Source organism: Chrysochloris asiatica, unplaced genomic scaffold, assembly GCF_000296735.1.
Source record: "Chrysochloris asiatica unplaced genomic scaffold, ChrAsi1.0 scaffold00028, whole genome shotgun sequence".
Taxonomy (NCBI): domain Eukaryota; kingdom Metazoa; phylum Chordata; class Mammalia; order Afrosoricida; family Chrysochloridae; genus Chrysochloris; species Chrysochloris asiatica.
Window position 1 is genome coordinate 2,094,311 of NW_006408546.1, and position 19,673 is coordinate 2,113,983.

At 35.8% G+C, this 19,673-nt stretch overlaps 1 protein-coding gene across 3 annotated transcripts in view; it reads left to right on the top strand.

Moving 5' to 3' along the window:
- Positions 1-863: 863 nt before the first annotated feature.
- Positions 864-19,673, top strand: part of ANKRD28 (ankyrin repeat domain 28) — a 175,949-nt gene continuing 157,139 nt past the window's right edge. Inside the window, exons 1-2 of one of the 3 annotated variants that reach the window (XM_006840007.1) lie at positions 864-1,080; positions 3,983-4,066. Coding sequence is in view for 2 of the 3 variants with exons in the window: in XM_006840005.1 (XP_006840068.1) it covers positions 2,529-2,666; positions 3,983-4,066 (222 nt within the window). In the remaining variant the exon portion in view is untranslated. Of the gene's footprint in view, positions 1,081-2,418; positions 2,667-3,982; positions 4,067-19,673 lie in introns of those variants that run through there. The other 2 variants (XM_006840006.1, XM_006840005.1) reach the window with 2 other exon arrangements.

Sequence of the window (19,673 nt, forward strand, 5' to 3'; positions counted from 1 at the left end):
TTAGAAAAGACCTTGTATTTGTAGTTAAGCACAACCTTATTAATTTGCTTGACTTTGAATAAAATACTTTTATTTCCAAGTCTGTCTTTTCCTCTATAGTGTGGGAATGTAGTTAAAGTGTACAGCACCTGGCACATAGTAAATGTTAAAATATAGCTTTGTTTATTCATTTAAATTCCATTTGATGAAGAAAAAAACATGTTTAAAGGGGGCAGTGATATTTTCTTGTAATTTTTCTTTTGGAAAATATTCCCTATCATTGGGTATACAAAAGAGATGGGGAAAGCCAACTGTAAAATGGTCTTGATTGACACATAATTGTAGCTTTGAGGAAATGATTTTGTAAGGAAAAGAGATTCTTTGTTGACTTTGTGTTTATCTCATGCCCTTTTGACATGTAGACAATTAAGTACTAAAAAGTTTAAATAGTAGTTTTGTATAGTTATTTAACTGATTTTTAAGGCTCTAGTCCATTTTTCAGATGGGAAGGTAAAATGCATACGATGTATAGAATTTCAGAGTTCAAATTTCTGCATTATGAACATTTAAATTTTTTACTTAGAATATGAATTTTAATGATTTGCTGTATTCAACTAATTAGAAAAGAAATCATAAATTTCTTTTGTTTTAACTTTGTGGATTTAGAAATAACATGCATCTGATAGATTTTAATGATCTTAGTTAAGAAAAATAATAAAGCCTTTACTTTCTATGTTATAGTGAAATGTATTTATCTCTAAATCTTTTTCATGGGTTTACTGCATATTCTTATTGCAGCTGTCATTTATAGGGTTAACATTTTTATATATTGTAACATACGAAAGCAGTTAAGCTGTTTGGAATTGTTTACTTGCTAAAACCAGTGTTAGTCAGTAGAGGCAGTACACCATATTTCCTTGCGGCTTTTAGTGGAAAAATGTTCAAAGCACACTCATTTTTTTCAGTTATAGAATTTTTTCGTTTTGATCTGGATTAGTCACAGAACTGGCATGAGTCGTCTAATTGTGAAGGCTGTCCAAATGCACTATTTTTTTCTTCTGCTAGAGGAAGTTACATCCTGAGCAGAAGCTCAGATCTCTGGTAAGTGTAACATGTGAGCATTACTAGGCATTTCATCCTGCGGGTCTGCAGTCTTTGCTCTTCCGACTGTTGCTCCGTTGGAATGCTTCTGAGGAGCCAACCCTGAGGTTCTATAGATATTTTTAAAGGACATACTCATTTGGGGGTGTTAGTGGTGATTTTCAAGATTATCTGAAGAACAGGAAAGCATCTGAAATCTATTGAAAAGGATAACTGAAGTGGTTTTCACAGTGGAAGGAAACTATTGGCACAGAGGCAGATGATTGAATAAAGTAGTTGGCTCAAAGAAGATGCACAGTCTGCTATTTTTCCCTCTGAATGAAGTCTATTTAATGGAAGCTGTATTCCTGTGGAGATCAAAGGAAACACTGGAGTGATAAACTACTGTTTTTATTTTCTTTTTTGCTGCTCTGTTTTTTTTAAAAAAAGAAAAAGCCTGAAGCCGTCATTTGAGCTCTGCCTTCTAATTCCTTCACAGCCTGCTTGTTCTATTAGGATTCTCCTCTAACACCATTTCTGCCTGGTGCTTGTGCCCTTTTGCTGGAGCAGCCACAGACAACTGCCTGATGGAGAAAGAATGAATGTTCTGCCTTGCTTATGCTATCGATGGGAATAAAGCGATCTGTGTTTCTTCTGTTATTTGGGAAATCTGGATTAATCAAGCTGTATTCTAGTACCAAGAGTCCTATTGTCTCTGGTGGTCTGACTCATCGCATGTAAATGTACTGCAGCTTTGCTATTAATGCGGAGTGGGTTTTTCACCACCCCCCCTTCTTTCCCAAACACAGAAAGAATTGTCAATCTCTAAGCTTCATGTTCAGGATTTGTGCTGAGCTCTAGCTATATATATATTTTTGGGATTGTATCTTCATTAAACCAGTGAAATTGAAGAAATGAAGACAAATTAGAAGTGGAAACAGAATAGTGAGATTTTATTCCCCCCCAATTATAAGAAAGCCAGCTACTGGTAACTATATGACCTTGCAGACAAGAGTGGGTATAGCTGTGATCATCTCTGTCTCAGCAGTCGTTTCTCATTTCATTTTGCATCTTGTGGTATTGTATCACCAAAAACAGTGAACTTTTTATGCAAGTAAATGGGTATTAGAGCAATATGACTATTTTGGCAAGGGAAAAATATTTTTAAATCCGGTTGTACTGGACTCCGTTTTAGTTATTGACATGTTGATGTGAAATTTCTTTAAAGTATTAGAGTAAACCAGTAAGAAATGATAGAATTTTGTTGTTTTTAGAAAGTACAAGTTATATGGTAATAATTTTAAACTTCAGCCTTTCCAGTAGTACCTAGTAACTTTTTAAAATGAGCTACGTTGTCCACAGAGAATGTTTGTAAGTGTTGTACAGAAGAAGAGGAGGAAAAACTACTTGTGCTCATCCAACTGTGACTTTTATTATATAGCTTTGAATTTAGTGTTTTAAAAGAGCGAATGAGTCGAGTGTGTATTGTTGTTTTGGAGGAGGTAGAAGATGACTCTCCTGAATTCATTTCTAAATTGCCACAGGAAAATAAATTTCTGCATTCTCTACCTTCTGGAAATGTATTGGTAAGATATGAGAGTTTATATGTTTACTGTATGCTACTGAACCTATTAGGAAAAATTTTAATTTTTCAGAGTAAACGTGTTATTTTCTAATAGTTTCATTTAAAATCTAAATTAAAACAATATAGATGTATAAGTATAATGCAGTATTACTTGTATAAAATACACGTGATTTACTTTTTTAGATGCTTAGATAACATTTCAGAGTTTACTCTCTCAACATCTCTTAAAATATTTATAACAAGAAATTTGAAATTTAGTAGCTATGGCAACCACATTTCTGTTTTCATCATGTGGTTTTAGAAACTGATGTGACAAGAATCAGGAACCGTTCATATTTTAGGAAAGCTTGATGACTACCAGCAACACAGAGGCAGGACCTTTTCTATAATGGATTCACATGCAAGGCTTTAAAATGAAAAAGAACCAGATTTCATCTTCAATTTTATATTTAAGGCTGTTAACTAGCTTCTTTCACTAATATCTTATGATACCTTATGATAGAGGCTGTAGTGTAAATTAGGAAGTTGTTATATTTAGACATGCACGTGTTTGCCTCTTCATACTGTTCAGGTATAAGGTATTTTTTGTTTGTTTGTTTATTCAATAGCCATTATTTTCATCAATTGCCAAGTTTTCTTTCTTGGGATTTATGCCTTTAAACATACAATGCTAACCAAAACAAGCTATTCTGATGCTACAAACAGAACTTTACAACGGGGCCTTCCTTCATGGACTCTAGCATGGGCCAAGAACTGCTTACTTGATAAATTGTATCCCACAAGTAGATAACAGGAGCATTGTACTAGAATTTGGAAATTACATTTTTAACATCATTACAAATAAAAGACAAGAAAGAAAATAAAATCTAATTGTGGTAATTGTGCCACCTTATTCAAGACAAACTCAAGTGACTTTTGTTGTTGTTGTTTTGTTCTGTGTGTCCTCAAATTGAGTCCCAGTTGTAGTGACCCCATAGGACAAAGTAGAACTTCTCAGCAGGGTTTATTTACTATGCTGTAATCTTTACAGGAGCGTATTCCCAGGTCTTTTATCCCATGGAGTGGTTTGTGGGTTTGAGCCACCAAATTTTCTAGTAGCAGCTGAATGTTTAACCATTGGACCACCAAAGCACTTTTTTATTTTAAGACTTTTTTTTTTCTTAAGGTGGAATCCTGTATTTCAGTATCATTGGGCTTCATGAAACTTCTGGTTTATGTCAAAAAGTGATTTGGATGCTATAGGAAGAATTTTTAGATTTAGAAGTTGTGTGGAAATACCTTTAGAATCATTCATGTGGTAAGTGTGACTAATGTTTTTATTACTCTCTTATGTTTTAGCCGTCACTGGTGCAAGCTATATTTAATGGAGATCCTGATGAAGTTCGTGCACTAATATTTAAGAAAGAAGATGTTAACTTTCAGGTAAAACAATTCATGGATTCTAGCCTTTAAAATGACTTTTAAAAACTCTTGCCTAGAATTTTGACTTTTATTTAAAAGACTTAACAATTCTGTTGTTTTGAAAGAGAGCAAAGAGCCTTGAGGGTAAAAGCCAGTGAGGACCTTGTGTTTCCAACATTTTGCTTTGAACTTTGCCATACGTGGAATAGTCTGAACACATGTATACCCTTTCTTAAATTCAGCATTGGCCGTATTTTGCCAAATTTGCTTTCTCATTTTGTTTACATAGATTACTGGTGGAAAAACAGAATTCACAATTAATGGATTTTTTTTTTTTTTTTTTTTGCTACCAACTTTTTGAAGCCTTCTTGTGTGTGTTGTTTTTCTTATTTTTCTGAGCCTCATTTGAAAGTAAGCTATTATCGTGATAGTTTATCCCTAAATAATTCATTGTGCATTTTAGACAGGATTCTTTTTATAAACTTGAAATAGAAATATTACTATTAAAAATATCATATCTAATTGATTATAAGGACAAATTTTCTGTCCATAAGTAATCAGCTGAGTATTTTATAAAGACGATTTTCATTTTTTTGCCGTAGTCTCAGTGAAGAAAGGCACATTATTTGAAAAGTCTTTAAAGATGTAGTAGATTTAATATTCAGGACTGACTTGAAATAATTTTAGAAAGAATAAACATATAGATAATTTCAATATTAAAGAGAGGCTGAAAGTACATAATTTGTATTAATATAATCAAATTCATTAATGCATGTATTTTTTACTAGAAACAAATGTATCTCTGAATTATGAGTTGGGGAGAGAAACATATGATTCATATTTTTTGGGTAGCTGTAGCATTGCCAAAACTGCCCTAGACTTAATTATAGCTCAAAGAAAATATTCTGTAAGCTGATCTTGAACTCTTTACTACAGTACTACTGTGTCCACTTAATGTTGGCTAGATATAAAAAGAATGACCTTATTTTTAAAATTTGGGAATCCCAATAGGTTTGAATCTTTAGCTAAACTGAACGATTTTAGCATTGGTTACTGATAAGAATTTTGTGAATGTAATTGTCTTTATATTTGGAAGTAGTTTTTTAAGTGATGTCTAGTTGTTTCTGACTCCTAGCGACCTTGTATAAGATTTCTAAGGAGTGACGGGTGAGTTTGAACTGTTAACCTTGTGATTAGCAGTCCAGTGCCACACCAGCACTAATGATAGGACCTAATTCAGGATTTATTTTGAATGGAGTTCCTAATCACGTTACCTAATTTTGGGGTGTCCTTGTTGATGGGCATTTAGACTATCCCCATTTTTTTTTTTTTTTTAATGTGTCTCTTCTAGGCAGGATATTGAAGAATCCTGTTTTCTTAATCCATTCTGCGCTCTCTGCTTCTTGACTAGTGCATTTAATGCGTTCACATTCAGTGTAATTACCAATAGGAATGAATTGATTGCTGTCGGTTTACTCTGTGTTTTTATGTGGTGCTGCTGGTTTCTTTGTTCCCCATAATTTTTTGCAGTAAGTTCATTTCCTTTGTGGGTTTTCTTTTCGTTTTCATTTCTGTTTGTTAATGTTTACTAAATCTTTCTGATTTTCCTCTTTTTAATTTTAATGTGCAGGTGCATTTTCTTTGAGATTATCCTGTAATTAATTTACTTTTCCCTCCTATTTAAAACAGTCTGTTTTAATCTTTAAATCTACTTCACTTCCTGCCATTTAAAGAATTCTGTATGTACACTGTCCCTTATTTTCATTATGACGTTGACTTCATTATAAACTGATATCTGATTCCCTGTTTTCAGTCTGGTAGGTTTGTTTTACATGATATAGTTCTATATCTGAATTGAATTCTGGGTGGTGGTATATATGATAATCTCAGGTTGTTGTCTGATGTTGCTGGTTCTCACTCCAAAGAACACCCTTTAGCATTTTTCGTAAAGTTGGTCTAATCATTACAAGTTACATTAATATCTGTGTATCAGGAAACATCCTAATTTCACTGTCATATTTGATGGGCAGCTTTGCTACGTATATGATTCTGGGTTTGCAGTTTTTTTCTTTTAGAGTTTTGTATATGTCATCCCATTGGAAATCAGAGTTTAGTCTTACTGGTTCTCCTTTGTTAGGTAACTTTTTGTGTTTCCCAAGCTGCTGTGAGGATTGTTGCCCTGTCTTGGTTTTTGGAAAGTTTGGTGATTTTCTTTTGGGATATATCCTTTTTGGGTTCACTCAGCTTCTTGTATGCTTATCTTGTCAGCGTTTATAATGTTAGTGAAGCTTTCTTCCAACAACTCTTTGGCAATTTTGTTTGTCCTTCTTTTGTCTCTTCCTGTTCTGGAATTCTGGTTACCTGTAGGTTGATTCTCTTCATGATGCCCCACATAACTCTTAGGCTCTCTTTCGATTTTTTCATTCTTTTTTATGATTGTTCTGCAAGCTTATTAGTACTGAGAGGTATATCTTCAAGCTCATTAATTCAGGCTTCCATTGCTTCAAATCCCCGTGCCCTTTCAATGTATTTTGTCTGTTTGTGAAGTTTTAGTATTAATCTTCTGGATTTCTAATTGCAGGCTTTGTACTATTTCAAAATTTTCATTTATTTCGTCTGTTTTTTCTTGAATTCTTCTGAAAAATTTTCTGAGTTTTCCTTGCTTTCCACAGTCTTTCTGTCAATTATCTGAAGGTACTTAAATGTCATTCTTTTGGATTCTTTTGCACTTAGTTCCATTTTCTTTCTTCTTTAGAGATGTTTTCTCGCTCTGTATCTTGGTCATTTGTTTGAGCCATTTTCTCTTGATTCCTCATGTGAGCTAACGTCATTTACTGTATCCCAGGGCATTATAGGGTTGTCATATTTGTGTTTAATTGACGATTTATGTTTATGTGTTCTTGGGCTCTCACCAACTGTCTCCTGTGAGTGTAGATAGAAAATGGAAGTGTGTACACAAGTGTCTTTTGTTGTTCGTGCACCTCAATTTAGGATGGGGTTGTCTAATGTTAGGTCCTGTCTGTCATTGATAGTGTGGTATAGGAGTTGTTATTGGTTCTTTCCCAGTGGGTGGAGTTGTAGAAGACAGGGTTGTGGCTAGGCTGTAGGGAATTGTTGCTGTCTCTTTTCAGGTGGGAAGCAGAAAACCACTCTATACACACACACACACGAAAAAAACCCCAGAATAATCATACAAGTAATCAAGAGTGAAAAGAGAAAATAATAAATAGAAAAAACAATATAACTATAAATACAAAAGAAGGACAGGGAAATTACGTTGTAGGAGAGAAAAATGGTGATAGTACCGTGGTGGTTATGTACCGTGGAGTTGGTTCTGATGCATAGCAACTCTGTATAGGGTTTCTGAAGCTGTACATCTTTACAGGAGCAGAAAGCCTCATCTTTCACCTGTGGAACTGCTGGTAATTTCAAACTGCTGACCTTGAGGTTAACAGCTTGACTCATAACCACTACACTACCAGAGCTCCTTATTGTTATTAAGTGCCATCAAGTTGGTTCTGACCCATAGCGACCCTATGTAGGGATTCTGAGGAGCCACCAGTGAGCTTGAACCGCTGACCGTGCAGATCAAGCCAACTTTACACATCCAATGCAGTAACCCCCAGTGCCACACCAGGATGCCTTAGGAATGAAAAATAAGAGAGAAAATTAAAGGAAGGAATAAAAAAGCACTTAAGAGTAAGAAAAAAGAAAAGAGGGCTAAAGAGTAGTAAAATATCAAAAGAGAAGAAAAAATAAAATGGAAAACTAGACAAAGAAGAAAAGGAAAAACAAAAATGGAGGTATAAAAGATAAAATTCAAAACAAGAAAAAGGAAAAAGAGTAAACAAAAATAATAAAACAAAGAAAGGAAAAAAGTCAACCCCAAAACCCCAGTGCAGCTATTGGAGAAGGAGAGGAGAAAACTTGGCGGTTTGGGGCCTCCTACAAGCCAAGGAGCTAATGAGGTGGATGTGGGAAGGATGTGATAGAGTTCTTTGAACCTATGTAATTCTTGTTGGCCTAGGTTTTATGTATGTTCAAAGCACTCAATCCAGAAAGTTCATGGGAGTCCTTGATGTAACTGGTTTCAGTCTATTACTACAACAGGGCAGCTGAAGTCAGATGGGTTACTGGCTAAATGCTCCCAGAAAGCAGGGTCTGCACTAGGGATGGAGGAACGTAAGAGCTGACCATACCTCTGGTCACCAGGAGAGTTTGGGGAAAAGAAGGAATAGCACCTTTCCCACTCCTGTGTGATTCTGTTCTGTCAGGCCACTGTCTATTGCACAAAGTTGCTGACAAGATTGTTGTGCCACGTCTTGCTTGCTGTTCACCACTCAGTATCCCTCTCTCATCATCCCAGCTCAGCATCTCCTCCCAGTAAGCACTCAGTCCACTTCTCTCACATTTCCTCTAAAGTTCAGGGTTCCAGAATTTTCATCTGTGACTGTTTCGTTTGATTTCTTCTATCTTTGTTGTAGAGTGTCTGTGTAGTGCTAATCGGCCTACTCCGTCATGTTGCCAGAAGTGTCTAACCTCTACTTTTCTACTTATACATTCCTTTCTTTACTTGCTTTTAATCTTTTTCATTAAATTTTATATGAGTTGAGTGAAGGTTTTACAGAGCAGATCATCAGTTTTACATTTATTAAATCATACTTTTTATCTCAGTGATCATAATCCTCTCCATGTAACAACAGTTTTCCTTCTTCCTCCCTGTGATTCTTGTTTCCATGCCACACTTCTTCCAAATCTTTCTGAATGTGTCCTTAGGTAAATGCTGCCATTCTGACCCTGAATGGTTTTCCATTCTAAGTGCACGTAGCTTACTAGTCTCAGCTCAATAATTTTTTAACATCTAGTTTGTTCCTGAATCGTAGGGTATAACTAAAGATTCCGTTAGTATCCCAAATCAGTAGACCCTTTTTTAAGAATGAGTTCTTGCTGGTTGTCTAAAGTGAATTTTGTGACAGATACTTTTATGGTTGTTTTTAGGCCTTGTGACTAGTTTTTCGTTGTTGAGTGGTATTATCATAATTTTAGGATTTGTTGTAAATACTGCCTGTTTTCGAAATTTAAGATGGTAAAATCTTCTTTTTCTATTTTTGTCCTCTTGCAAGGAACATTGGGATTTTAAGAGATGGTTTGGTGTGGTGTGTGTACATGTGTAATAAAATATAATGTTTTGACATTAAAAAAAAATCCGTAGACTTTCTATAGGTAATACGAAGGGGCTTCAAATGTTTATGGGAAAAGGAAATTAAAAGATGATGAGATTTTTTTCATGCATTTTTTTAAGTCCCCTTGTATAAGATTTTAAAACTTTATGTCCGTGTAACAGTGGTGTATTTCTAAATTCAGTTTATTTTAAATAAATATTGAGGATAGCATCTGACTTTTCGAAATTCAACATACTCTTACATATTTTGAAGTTATTTTTATAAGTTTTCAGAATGAGTATGATTTCAGATTTATTTCTGTATTGTTAGAAATTATATTATCTTTAATTAGTCAAATCCTGAAGTTTTGAATATTGTGAACCACTAAAAAGCGCCTTTCTTAGTAACATAGCTAATCTATTCTTTTTTAAACTTTTTATTGTGAATTGAGTGAAGGTTTACAGAATAGATCATCAGTTTTACATTCAACAAACTATGCTTCACTACATGGTTGCAGTCCCTTCCATGTACCAGCAGTTAACAGCATTTACCTCTTATTCATTTTAACTATTGCATTTCTACTTGTGTCTCTCACTACCTTCATCTTTCCTCTGCTAACCTCCCTATTGTTGTATACTGCCTGCCCTGTCAACCATGTTAACATGTGTCTACCCTCTAGCCCACAAGATTGGAAGTTCGAAACCATCAGCTGCTTCTCAGAAAGCCTTTACAGGGTCGCTGTGAGTTGGAGTTTACTTGGTGGCACTTAACAATAACATCAACAAACCCTGTAGCCCATGCATAATACCCCCCACCACCCAACAGCATAGGTTTTTTTTTTTTTAAATCAAGAAACCCCCCCCCTTTTTTTAAATCTTTGTAAATTTTTTACCACATTGGTCTCATACAATGTTTGTCATTTTGTGATTGACTAATGTCCTCTAGTTTTCAACCATGCGGTAAGAAGTTTCACAGATTCATCACTATTCTTTGTAGTATTCCATTATGTGTATATACTAAAGTTTGCTTAACCATTCTTCTGTTGATGGACATTTAGGCTGTCTCCATCTTTTTGAAATGTCTCTTGTAGACAGCATATTGTAGAATCCTGCTTTCTTATGTGTTCTGCTCTTTATGTCTCTTGACTGGTACATCTAATCCATTTACATTCAGTGTAATTATCAATAGGTATGAATTGATTATTGTCATTTTTCTGTTTTATGTGGTGCCGGCTGGATTCTTTGTTTCACACAATTTTCTATGCAGAGCTCATTTTGTTTGTGAGTTATCTTTTCATTTTTCTGTTGTGTTAATATTTACCACTTCCTTCTGATTTTCTTCTTTGTTTTAATTTTGATGTGCAGATGTATCATTTTTCTTGGATGCTACCCTGTAATTTATTAGTTTTTCTCTGTGTTTAAAGTAGTCTGCTTTATCTTGAAATCTATTTGACTTCCTTGACATTTAGAAGTTCTGTTTCTACACTGTTCTTTCTTTTTGCTTTGTAATTGACTTATGTAATAATTTAGAAATACTGGTTCCCTATTTTCAGTCTTGGGGTCCTGGTGTGGCACTGTAAGATAAAGCACTGGACTGTAAGTTTGGTTTGAACTGCAAATTCAGTGGTTCAAACCCACCAGTAGCTCCTTGGAAACCCTGTACAGCATCTCAATATAAATAAAACAAAAATTCTCACCACTAGAGCAGTAAGCAAATCCATATAAATGGAGAAATAATTAAAGTTGTCAAAGACTTCATTTTGCTTGATTCAACGACCAACACTCAGTGGAAGCCGCAGCCAAGAAATCAAACGACATAATGCATTAGGCAGGTCTGCTGTACAAAGACCTCTTTAAAATGTTGAAAAACAAAGATTCCAATTTGAGGATTACAGTGAGTCTGACCCAAGCCAAAGTATTTTCATTAACCTCATATGCATGTGAAAAGTTAGACAGTGAAGAAGGAAGACTTTAAAAGAATTGATGCATTTGAATCATAATGTTGGAGAATAATATTAAAGATACCATGGACTGCCAGTAGAACAAACAAATCTATGTTGGAAGAAGTACAAGCAGGATGTTCCTTAAAACTCAAGATGGCCAGACTTCATCTCTCTTACTTCAGACTTATTATCAGGCAGGACCAGTCCCTGGAGAGGACATCATGCTTGGTAAAGTGGAGGGAGAGTGAAGAAGAGGGAGACCCCAACAAGGTTGATTGGCACAGTTGTAGCAACAATGGGCTCAATCAGCAGTTGTGAGAATGGTGCAGGACCAAGTGGTGTTTCGTTCTGTTATACATAGGGTTGCTTTGGGTTGGAACCAACTCTACGGCACCTAACAACAGATTACTTATGAGAAGCGAATTGGTTCTGTAGAATAAGCACTGGATTGCAAGCCACAAGGTCAGCAGTTCAAGCCCGCCAGCTGATCTGCTGGAGAAAGATGAGACTGTCTTCCCTCAGGAAGATGTTTCACCTCACAGGGTCACTGTGATTGAGAACCAACACCCAGACACTTAACAACAAGGTTACCTGTACCTACTACATTGTTAATACTATATAAATAGCATTTTCTGCCTTTGAGAAACTGCTTTGACCACTTAATGCCCTTCTTGAACATAAGAAAATGGAGGAGATAATATGGAGGGCCAAAGTATATTTCTCATTGATTTGATTTGCATTTTGCTGATAGCTAATGATTGTTCTTTAAAGCCACCATGTTTGAAGATGACTTGTTTTGCTACATTAGATATAAAAAATGGTTATAAAGATTTTCGTCCAGCTCTTTAGAACTCAACTTCATATGTTGAGGGTTAAAAATACAGTTTTCAAAAAATTCATAAACTCTGTAAAGACAGTTGAGAAGTATTTTATTGATTGAAGCAGGTGACTGACATGCCGCTGAATATTTCTGTTCTTGTCCAGCAGTATTTTGGGGACAGAAAGTATTCATTAACTGTCCAAACAATTATATTGCTGTTCATCATTAAAATTGCCCAATCCTAATATATATTGCCTAGTCCTGGTGTGGCACTGTGGGTTAGTACGCTGGACTGCAAAGTTGGTTTGATCTAAAAGGTCAGTGGATAAAGCTCACCAGCATCTCTAGGACACCCTTAACAGAGTTGCTATGGGTTGGAACCGACTTGATGGCACTTAACAGCAATCCTATGAATCTGAACAACAATCACTATGAGTCTTAACCAACTCAGTGGCACGTAACACACCAGTAGCAACATATATGGTATCACCTCAACGTCTTATTCTTAAGTTGTTGCTGTTAGGTGCTGTCCAGTTGGTTCTGACTCATAGTGACCCTGTGTAGGGGTTCTGAGACTTGTAGATTTTCAAGGGAACAGAAAGCCTCATCTTTCTCCCTTATAGCAGCTGATGGGCTCGAACTGCTGACATTGCACTTAGCAGTTCAGTGCTTATCCTATAGAGCCACAGCAAGTTCAGTGTTTAATACAGGATATTGAATCGCTTTTTAAAAATATTATCAATTACAGAACAATGTGTAGATTACCACATAAATTCACAAATAGATTTTAAGCGTCCTATGCAGAATTTGTCCCAGGGCAAGAACCATACCTTCTATTTTGTAGGATCGTAAGCATGGAAGGGATTTAGAGACTGAATAGTTAAGTCATCTCTGTTACAGATGAGGCCCTTGGAGTTTATTTCATGTCATCATTTCCATTTGACAGAGCTAGCCTAACACCCCAGTTGTTGTTATGTCTGGTTTTGTTTTCTGTTTACCTGTATGTTGTCTCCCCTGGCTTGTCAACCCTGATTTTACCTCTTGTAATGGTAATCAATGAAGTCCTTAGTATTTTAATGTTTTTATTACTTTGATATAATTAGCTACATTGATTAATTCCCTTAACAGATGTATGCTGATTACTATGTTGGGTACCTGGTGTGGCACTATGGGATAAAGCCCTGGACTGCAGGGTTGGTTTAATTTAAACTCACCAGTGGCTCTGAGTGGTAACTGACTCGATAGCACTTAACAACAACAGCAATAGCAATGTTGGGTACTGGGGACATAATGTCAGTCATATTGTACTTTTCCCCCCTGCTTTTCATGCTCTTGATTCAGGAAATGTGCCCTTATTCTCTTCATCTCCCTTTGCCTCAACTTCAACTTCTATTCATTCTTGAAGTTGTAATTTGTGGTAGGCACAATTTTTGAGAAGATAGTTGCCAAGATCCATGCCCCTATATACCCACCCTATGTAATTCTCAGTACTATTAATATGATGGGCTAGCTCTCCTGTGATTAGGTTATGTTATTTGTAACAATTAACTTTAGAAAGCGAGATCATCTGAATGGACCTTACACCATCACATGACTCTTTTAAATCTCCGTCTAGATTGAGAGCTGGGAGGTATGAGAAATTTGATGTTAGAGAGGTATTTGATGGGCTAGATAGACTCTGGTGCTGACTTTGAAGATGAAGGAGCTATATATAGTCTGTAGAAGTTGAGGTGACGTAGCTGACAGCCACCAAGTAAACTAGGACCTCATTGGGACAACCACAAGGAATTGAATTCCACTGAGTAATCACTAAAACAGATTCTTCTTGAGTTGAGCATCCATGTGATACCTCGTGTACTGATGACCTTGATTTCAGTTTTATGAGACCATAAACAGAGAACTCAGTTATAATTTGTCTTAAATTATACCCTACAGAGATGTGAGCTAATAAATTAGTGTTGTTTAAAGCTGCTGAGTTTGTGGTAATTTGTTATACAGAAATAGGAAGCATACATGGTTTAAATACCACATTTTCTGCAGCACCTTTCCTGTTGCCCCAGATAGCCTCTGTCTTGTAGTTAAGTGCTGTTCAATCGGTTCTGACTCAGCGACCCTGTACAGGCTTTCTGAGGAGCATCTAGTGAGCTTGAACTGCCAACCATGCAGTTCAAAGTGACCTTTGCAGTCCAGCACATTAGCCTACAGCTGCATATCAGGACTCCCCAGATAGCGTCTGTCTAATAGGGGTCGCTTGTTAATGCCATCAAGTCACAATGACCCTTTGTAGGATTTCTGAAGGGCGGCTGGTGGGTTTGAGTCCTCAACCTTGGGGTTAGCAGTCCAGTGCTTATTCTACACCCTTCAGTATGGAATTCACTTCAGTCTAAAGAAAACAAAAATCCTTGCTAATGAACCAGTAAATAACATGATAGAGAAAAGATTGACATTGTCAAAGACTTCATTTTGCTTGAGTCCACATCAACACTCATAGAAGCAGCAATCAAGAAATCAAAAGATGTATTACATTAGGCATATCTGTTGCACAAGACCTCTTTTAAAGTTTTCAAGAACAAAGATGTCAGTTTGAGGACTAAGGTGGTCTTGACCTGTGCCATTGTATTTTTAGTCACTTGATATGCATGTGAAAGTTGAATAATAAATAAGGAAGACAGTAGAAGAATTGATTCATTTGAGTTAATTGAAGAAGAATACTAAAGGTACCATGGGCTTCCAGAAGGACAAACAAATCTATATTGGAAGAAGTACAACCAGAATACTCCTTGACAAGGCAGGCTGGCAAGTTTTCATGTCTCGTACTTCGGACATGTTATCATGAAGCAGCAGTTCTTGGAGAAGGACATCATGCTTATTAAAGTGGAGGGTCTGTGAAAAAAGGAAGATCCCCAACAAGAGATGCAGTAATGAGCTCAGGCTTAGTCGCAGTTGTGAGGACAATCTTTCTTTCTATTGTGCATAGGATCACTGTGAGTCTTAGCTGACTCCAGGGCACCTAACACCAACAGCAACAACAAAGTAGCTGTTTTAAAAGAATTAGAAAAGAATGAATAAAAACGAAAGCCTGATTTTTGTATGTTGATAGTCTAAAGGTGTGTTTGTATTTGATTGGGTAGGAGCAGTCAACTGTTGGTTGCCAAATGCAACTAAGCTGAACTGGTTATTTCCACTCAATAGTCATTTTGCATCTTAACTAGTATTTCTTAAGGTGATTGAAATCACCTTGACTTAGAGTGGGTGAATCCTTTTAAAAAACAGCATGTGTACTTGATGTGCAGGCAGAGACAATAACTCATATGAAACAACAAATACTTTTATCATTTGAAGCATTTTGTGGATTGCTCCTCATAGCTTTGACTTTAGAGGGAGAGCTGAGAAACCTCCCTGTTCTGTTCTGTTGTCCACCATGGAGACAATTACATTGAATACTGTCTTGCCCCCCTCAGTGCTCAAGAATGGAAATTGGGTTTAGGGATGTTTAAAAGTTCTTTGTGTTAGAGCTTCCCTAACAAAGTAGAAAGTATTTACTATTCTTTTGCAGGTCTAAATCTCTGACAGTAAATAAAAGTAAACATTGCATGAGTTCTGAACACAGCACAAAAGCAACACAGGGAATAATGGAAGTCTCAGTTGAAGTAGGTTTGCTGGGAGCTGCCATTTATGGTTAATGAACTGCCTCATAAGGCAAGTGTATTCCTATGGATGGGTTTTTCTTCTCAGATCTTGTTGCCAAAACAGTGGCGAATGTAAGCGAAGTTTAAATAACAGATAACATTGATAACTGGGGTTAACCTATAATAGCCTGTACTAACCAGGCATAATTGAGGGTGGGAGGTATAACTTTTTTCTCACTCCACCCTGATCATGTAGTCACAAAGAAAATATTTGTATTTACTTTTATATGTAAATTTTTTTATTATCCACTATGAAAATAAACTCAGTGATGAAAATCAACTTGATGGTACTTAACAGCTATGAAAATAATTCACTTAAAGTGTTTAAATCAAAAATTATATTTCCAAATTACGGTAACGAAACCTTGAGATCGATATTTTTTGGATGTCTTTTTCTGCAATTACTTATTGAGGGTATATGAAGATGCTACACAAAGTTACTTAGAAAATGTAATTAGAAGACAATGGAATTCTTTCACAAACTTTTTGAAGCCCTCTTGGGTATATAAATTACACAAATATTTTAAACCAGTAATGTGCTATATTATGATTTTTAAAAATCAGAGTAAGTTTAAATATTTCGTAGTTAAAGTATGAAGCATGTTTTTTGCCATCTCAGAAAATGATAAATTAATCATTTTTAGAATATGTGTTTTTGTTTATGAGAAAAAAGTTTCCATTTACAAAATGATATATGTCAAACTTTTTATCATTAGTTTGGAAAATATGTACAGTGAGAGGTTTTCTATATATGTTTACATAGAAATTGTTGTCAAATGCCACCAGGTTCTGACTCATAGTGATCCTATATAGGGTTTCAAAGGAGCAACTGGTAGATTTTAACCATTGACCTTGTGGTTGGCAGTCCAGGGCTTATCCTGCATCGCCATAACAGGATTACATTAATTTTTTTTTAAAGATTTTGTTGAATATATCCCTAATAACAAAATTCCTCCTTTTATACCTAGTTCCTGTTTACACTCAAATTGGTGGTTGTCAGGAGGGATGGGATTGCAAAGCTCATTAGTTTTCTTTTCCAGTGTTCACATGACTTTATTTTGGGCATTGATTCAGTAGAACAAAATTTTCCAGCTAAGGAAACTAATATTTGAAGTTGAAAGATTATTTCAAAGTCTCCTTCCAATTTATTGATAAGTTTTTCCTTAGTTAAGATATATTCTAAAAGAAAATATTTTGGAAGAATTAATTAAGCTCCTATGATAACTTTTTTTCCTCCTTTTGCCTTTTTGAAAGTGCTAGCACTTCAGACATACATTTGTGCTCATATTTCCCCCTACTGCCTCATCCCCCTCTGACTTTTCTGTTGTTGTTTAAAAATTTTTTTTGTGAATTGAATCAAGATTTACAGAGATTTTCAGTTTTACATTCAGTAAATCATAAACTTTGTTTTATTTCAATGCTTGTAATCCTTGCAGTTAACAACAGTTTTCCCACTTCCTCCCTGTGGTTCTTATTTTCCATTCTGCCATCTTTACCATTCCTTCACAACTTCTTCCTTAGGCAAATGTTGTCCTTTTGATCTTCAATGGTTGACCATTCCATGGTTTGCATACCTTGCTAGTGTTTTTGTCTCCCCTGTTTACATACCACCTGCTTAGCTGAAGGTTTGGCCTTGAGGATAAGTCCAAACTTTGCCAGACATGAAGAATAACTGAAAGCCATAGTGTTGGGTTTCTCCAGTCTCTTTCTGACCAGTAAGCCTGTTTTGTTTTTTTGTAACAATTTTAAGTTTATTTCCACATTTTCTCCCACTCTATCCAGGACCTTATTGTGATCTCTTTCGGAGCTATTGGTAGTGTAGCTGAACACCGTCTAGTTCTTCTGGTCTCAGTGTCATGGTGACTGATGTTCACAGGCTCCATTGATATACAGCATCTTCTGTTTTTATCCATCTGACTTTTATAATCTCTTGTTTTTTTTATAGTTTACCACCAACTATTCATTGCTAAGCAATATATTTTTAGTTCTGTTTGTTACGAAATTTGAAATAAATGTATATTATTTTGGGTCTTGTTTTTTGTGCAACATTATTCTAAAAATTCATCAGTTTTATGTGTAGCTAAAGGTGGTGCTGTGGGTTAATGCACCAGACTGCAAAGCTATTTGAACTGCAGGTCAGTATAGTTCAGGCTCACCAGCTGTTCATCGGAAACCCTATACAAGGTCGCTATGGGTATAGACTCAACGGCACTTAACCGTGTTCCACTTAATGCATACACCATACTTTATCTGTTTTACAGTTGATAGTTGTTTTATGCACCAGACTGCAAAGCTATTTGAACTGCAGGTCAGTATGGTTCAGGCTCACCAGCTGTTCATTGGAAACCCTATACAAGGTCGCTATGGGTATCGACTCAACGGCACTTAACCATGTTCCACTTAATGCATACACCATACTTTATCTGTTCTACAGTTGATAGTTGTGTTATTTCTGATTTTTGCCTAATATAAACAATTAATTGATTCTTAAACATGATTTCTGTTACATATATACATAACATTTCTGTAAAGTATATCTAGGCATAGACTTTTTCTCATATAGCCTATGTATATCTTCAGATTCATTATTGTTGTTAAGTGCCATTGAGTGGGTTCCAACTCATAGTGACCCTGTATAGGGTTTCTGAGGAGCAGCTGGTGGGTTTGAACTGCTGACCTTGTAGTTTTCAGTCCAGTGCTGATCCTACAGCACCACACTAGGAATCCTCAGCTTCATTAGATGTTGCAGTTTAATCAAACAAATTACATTTCCTTGAGCATTATGTTAAGAGTTCCAATTGTTCCTCATCCTTGGACTACAACTCTTGGTGTTTGTCAGACTGTTTTATTCATATGCCTGTACAGACAGTTATGCTTTGCATAAACTGTGTTTTTTATGAATTGACGGTTTCTGGCATCCCGATGTCAGGCAAGTCTTCAACTTCGCCTACAGCATGTGTTACTTCATTTCTGTCATAGTTACCCTATATAGGATTTCTTATACTGTGAGTCTTTTACAAGCTTAGTACCCTTAACTTTCATAAAAAACCGAGTGCATTTGAACCTCCAGTCTTGCCTAATCCACAGCACTGACAGGCTTCCTTTGTTCATACATTCATGTGTTTATTCTAAACAAAACATGTATAAAAATGTGTGCGTGATCAGTAGAGGTAAGTTTTCTCAATAATAAACTTGTCTTAGTCTTAAAAGCATGCCTTTTTAAAAGATAACTTTTTATGCCATGGAGAAAAAAACAATTTTGAGCTGAAAGCTAATAACAGAGTTTTAACAAAACTCAAGTGGGAGTATCCACAAATAATTGAAGCTTTGCAACAAGGTTGTGGAAATGCTGCCCCAGATAGAGCAACAGTTTTTAGATGTTTCAGGCATATTAAGGAAGCTTGGGAAGATCTCAAAGATGAGTCCTCAGAGTAAAGACTGTCAGTCTCGATAAACGAAGAAACTGACTGAAATCTAAAAATTGGTAGAAGACAAACAGCAGAATTACCATTGATGCGATAGCTACTGAAGTATTTTTAATTTTAAGCAAACATCTTGGCCTCAGTAAGCTTGGCACTTGGTAAGTGTCAGAAGCATTTTGTGAATATTAGCTAGCTCAGAGAAATGATCTTTCCAGCAAGACTGAAGCTAAAGAAGATGATTTTATGGAACAAACTGTACCCAGGAACAAATTCTAGATTTACAATATGATCCAGAGATCAAGGTCTTATCAAAACAGTAGCTGCTAAAGGGATCTACTGGGCCACTTAAATTCAATTCCAAGAGGGCAGCTTAGAAATTAAGTGACTGTTGGGATTCCCTAAGAATAATCTTTTTTTCTTTTTTTTTTTAAATCACAAAAATGGTAAACCTTGTTTTATGTATTTATTGTTGAAGGTTTACAGAGCAGATTGTCAGTTTTACATTAAAAAAAAAATGACAACTCTGTTTCATCTATGTGATTGCAATTCCCTCCATCTAACAACAGTTACCCCACTTCCTCCCTTTGGTTTTT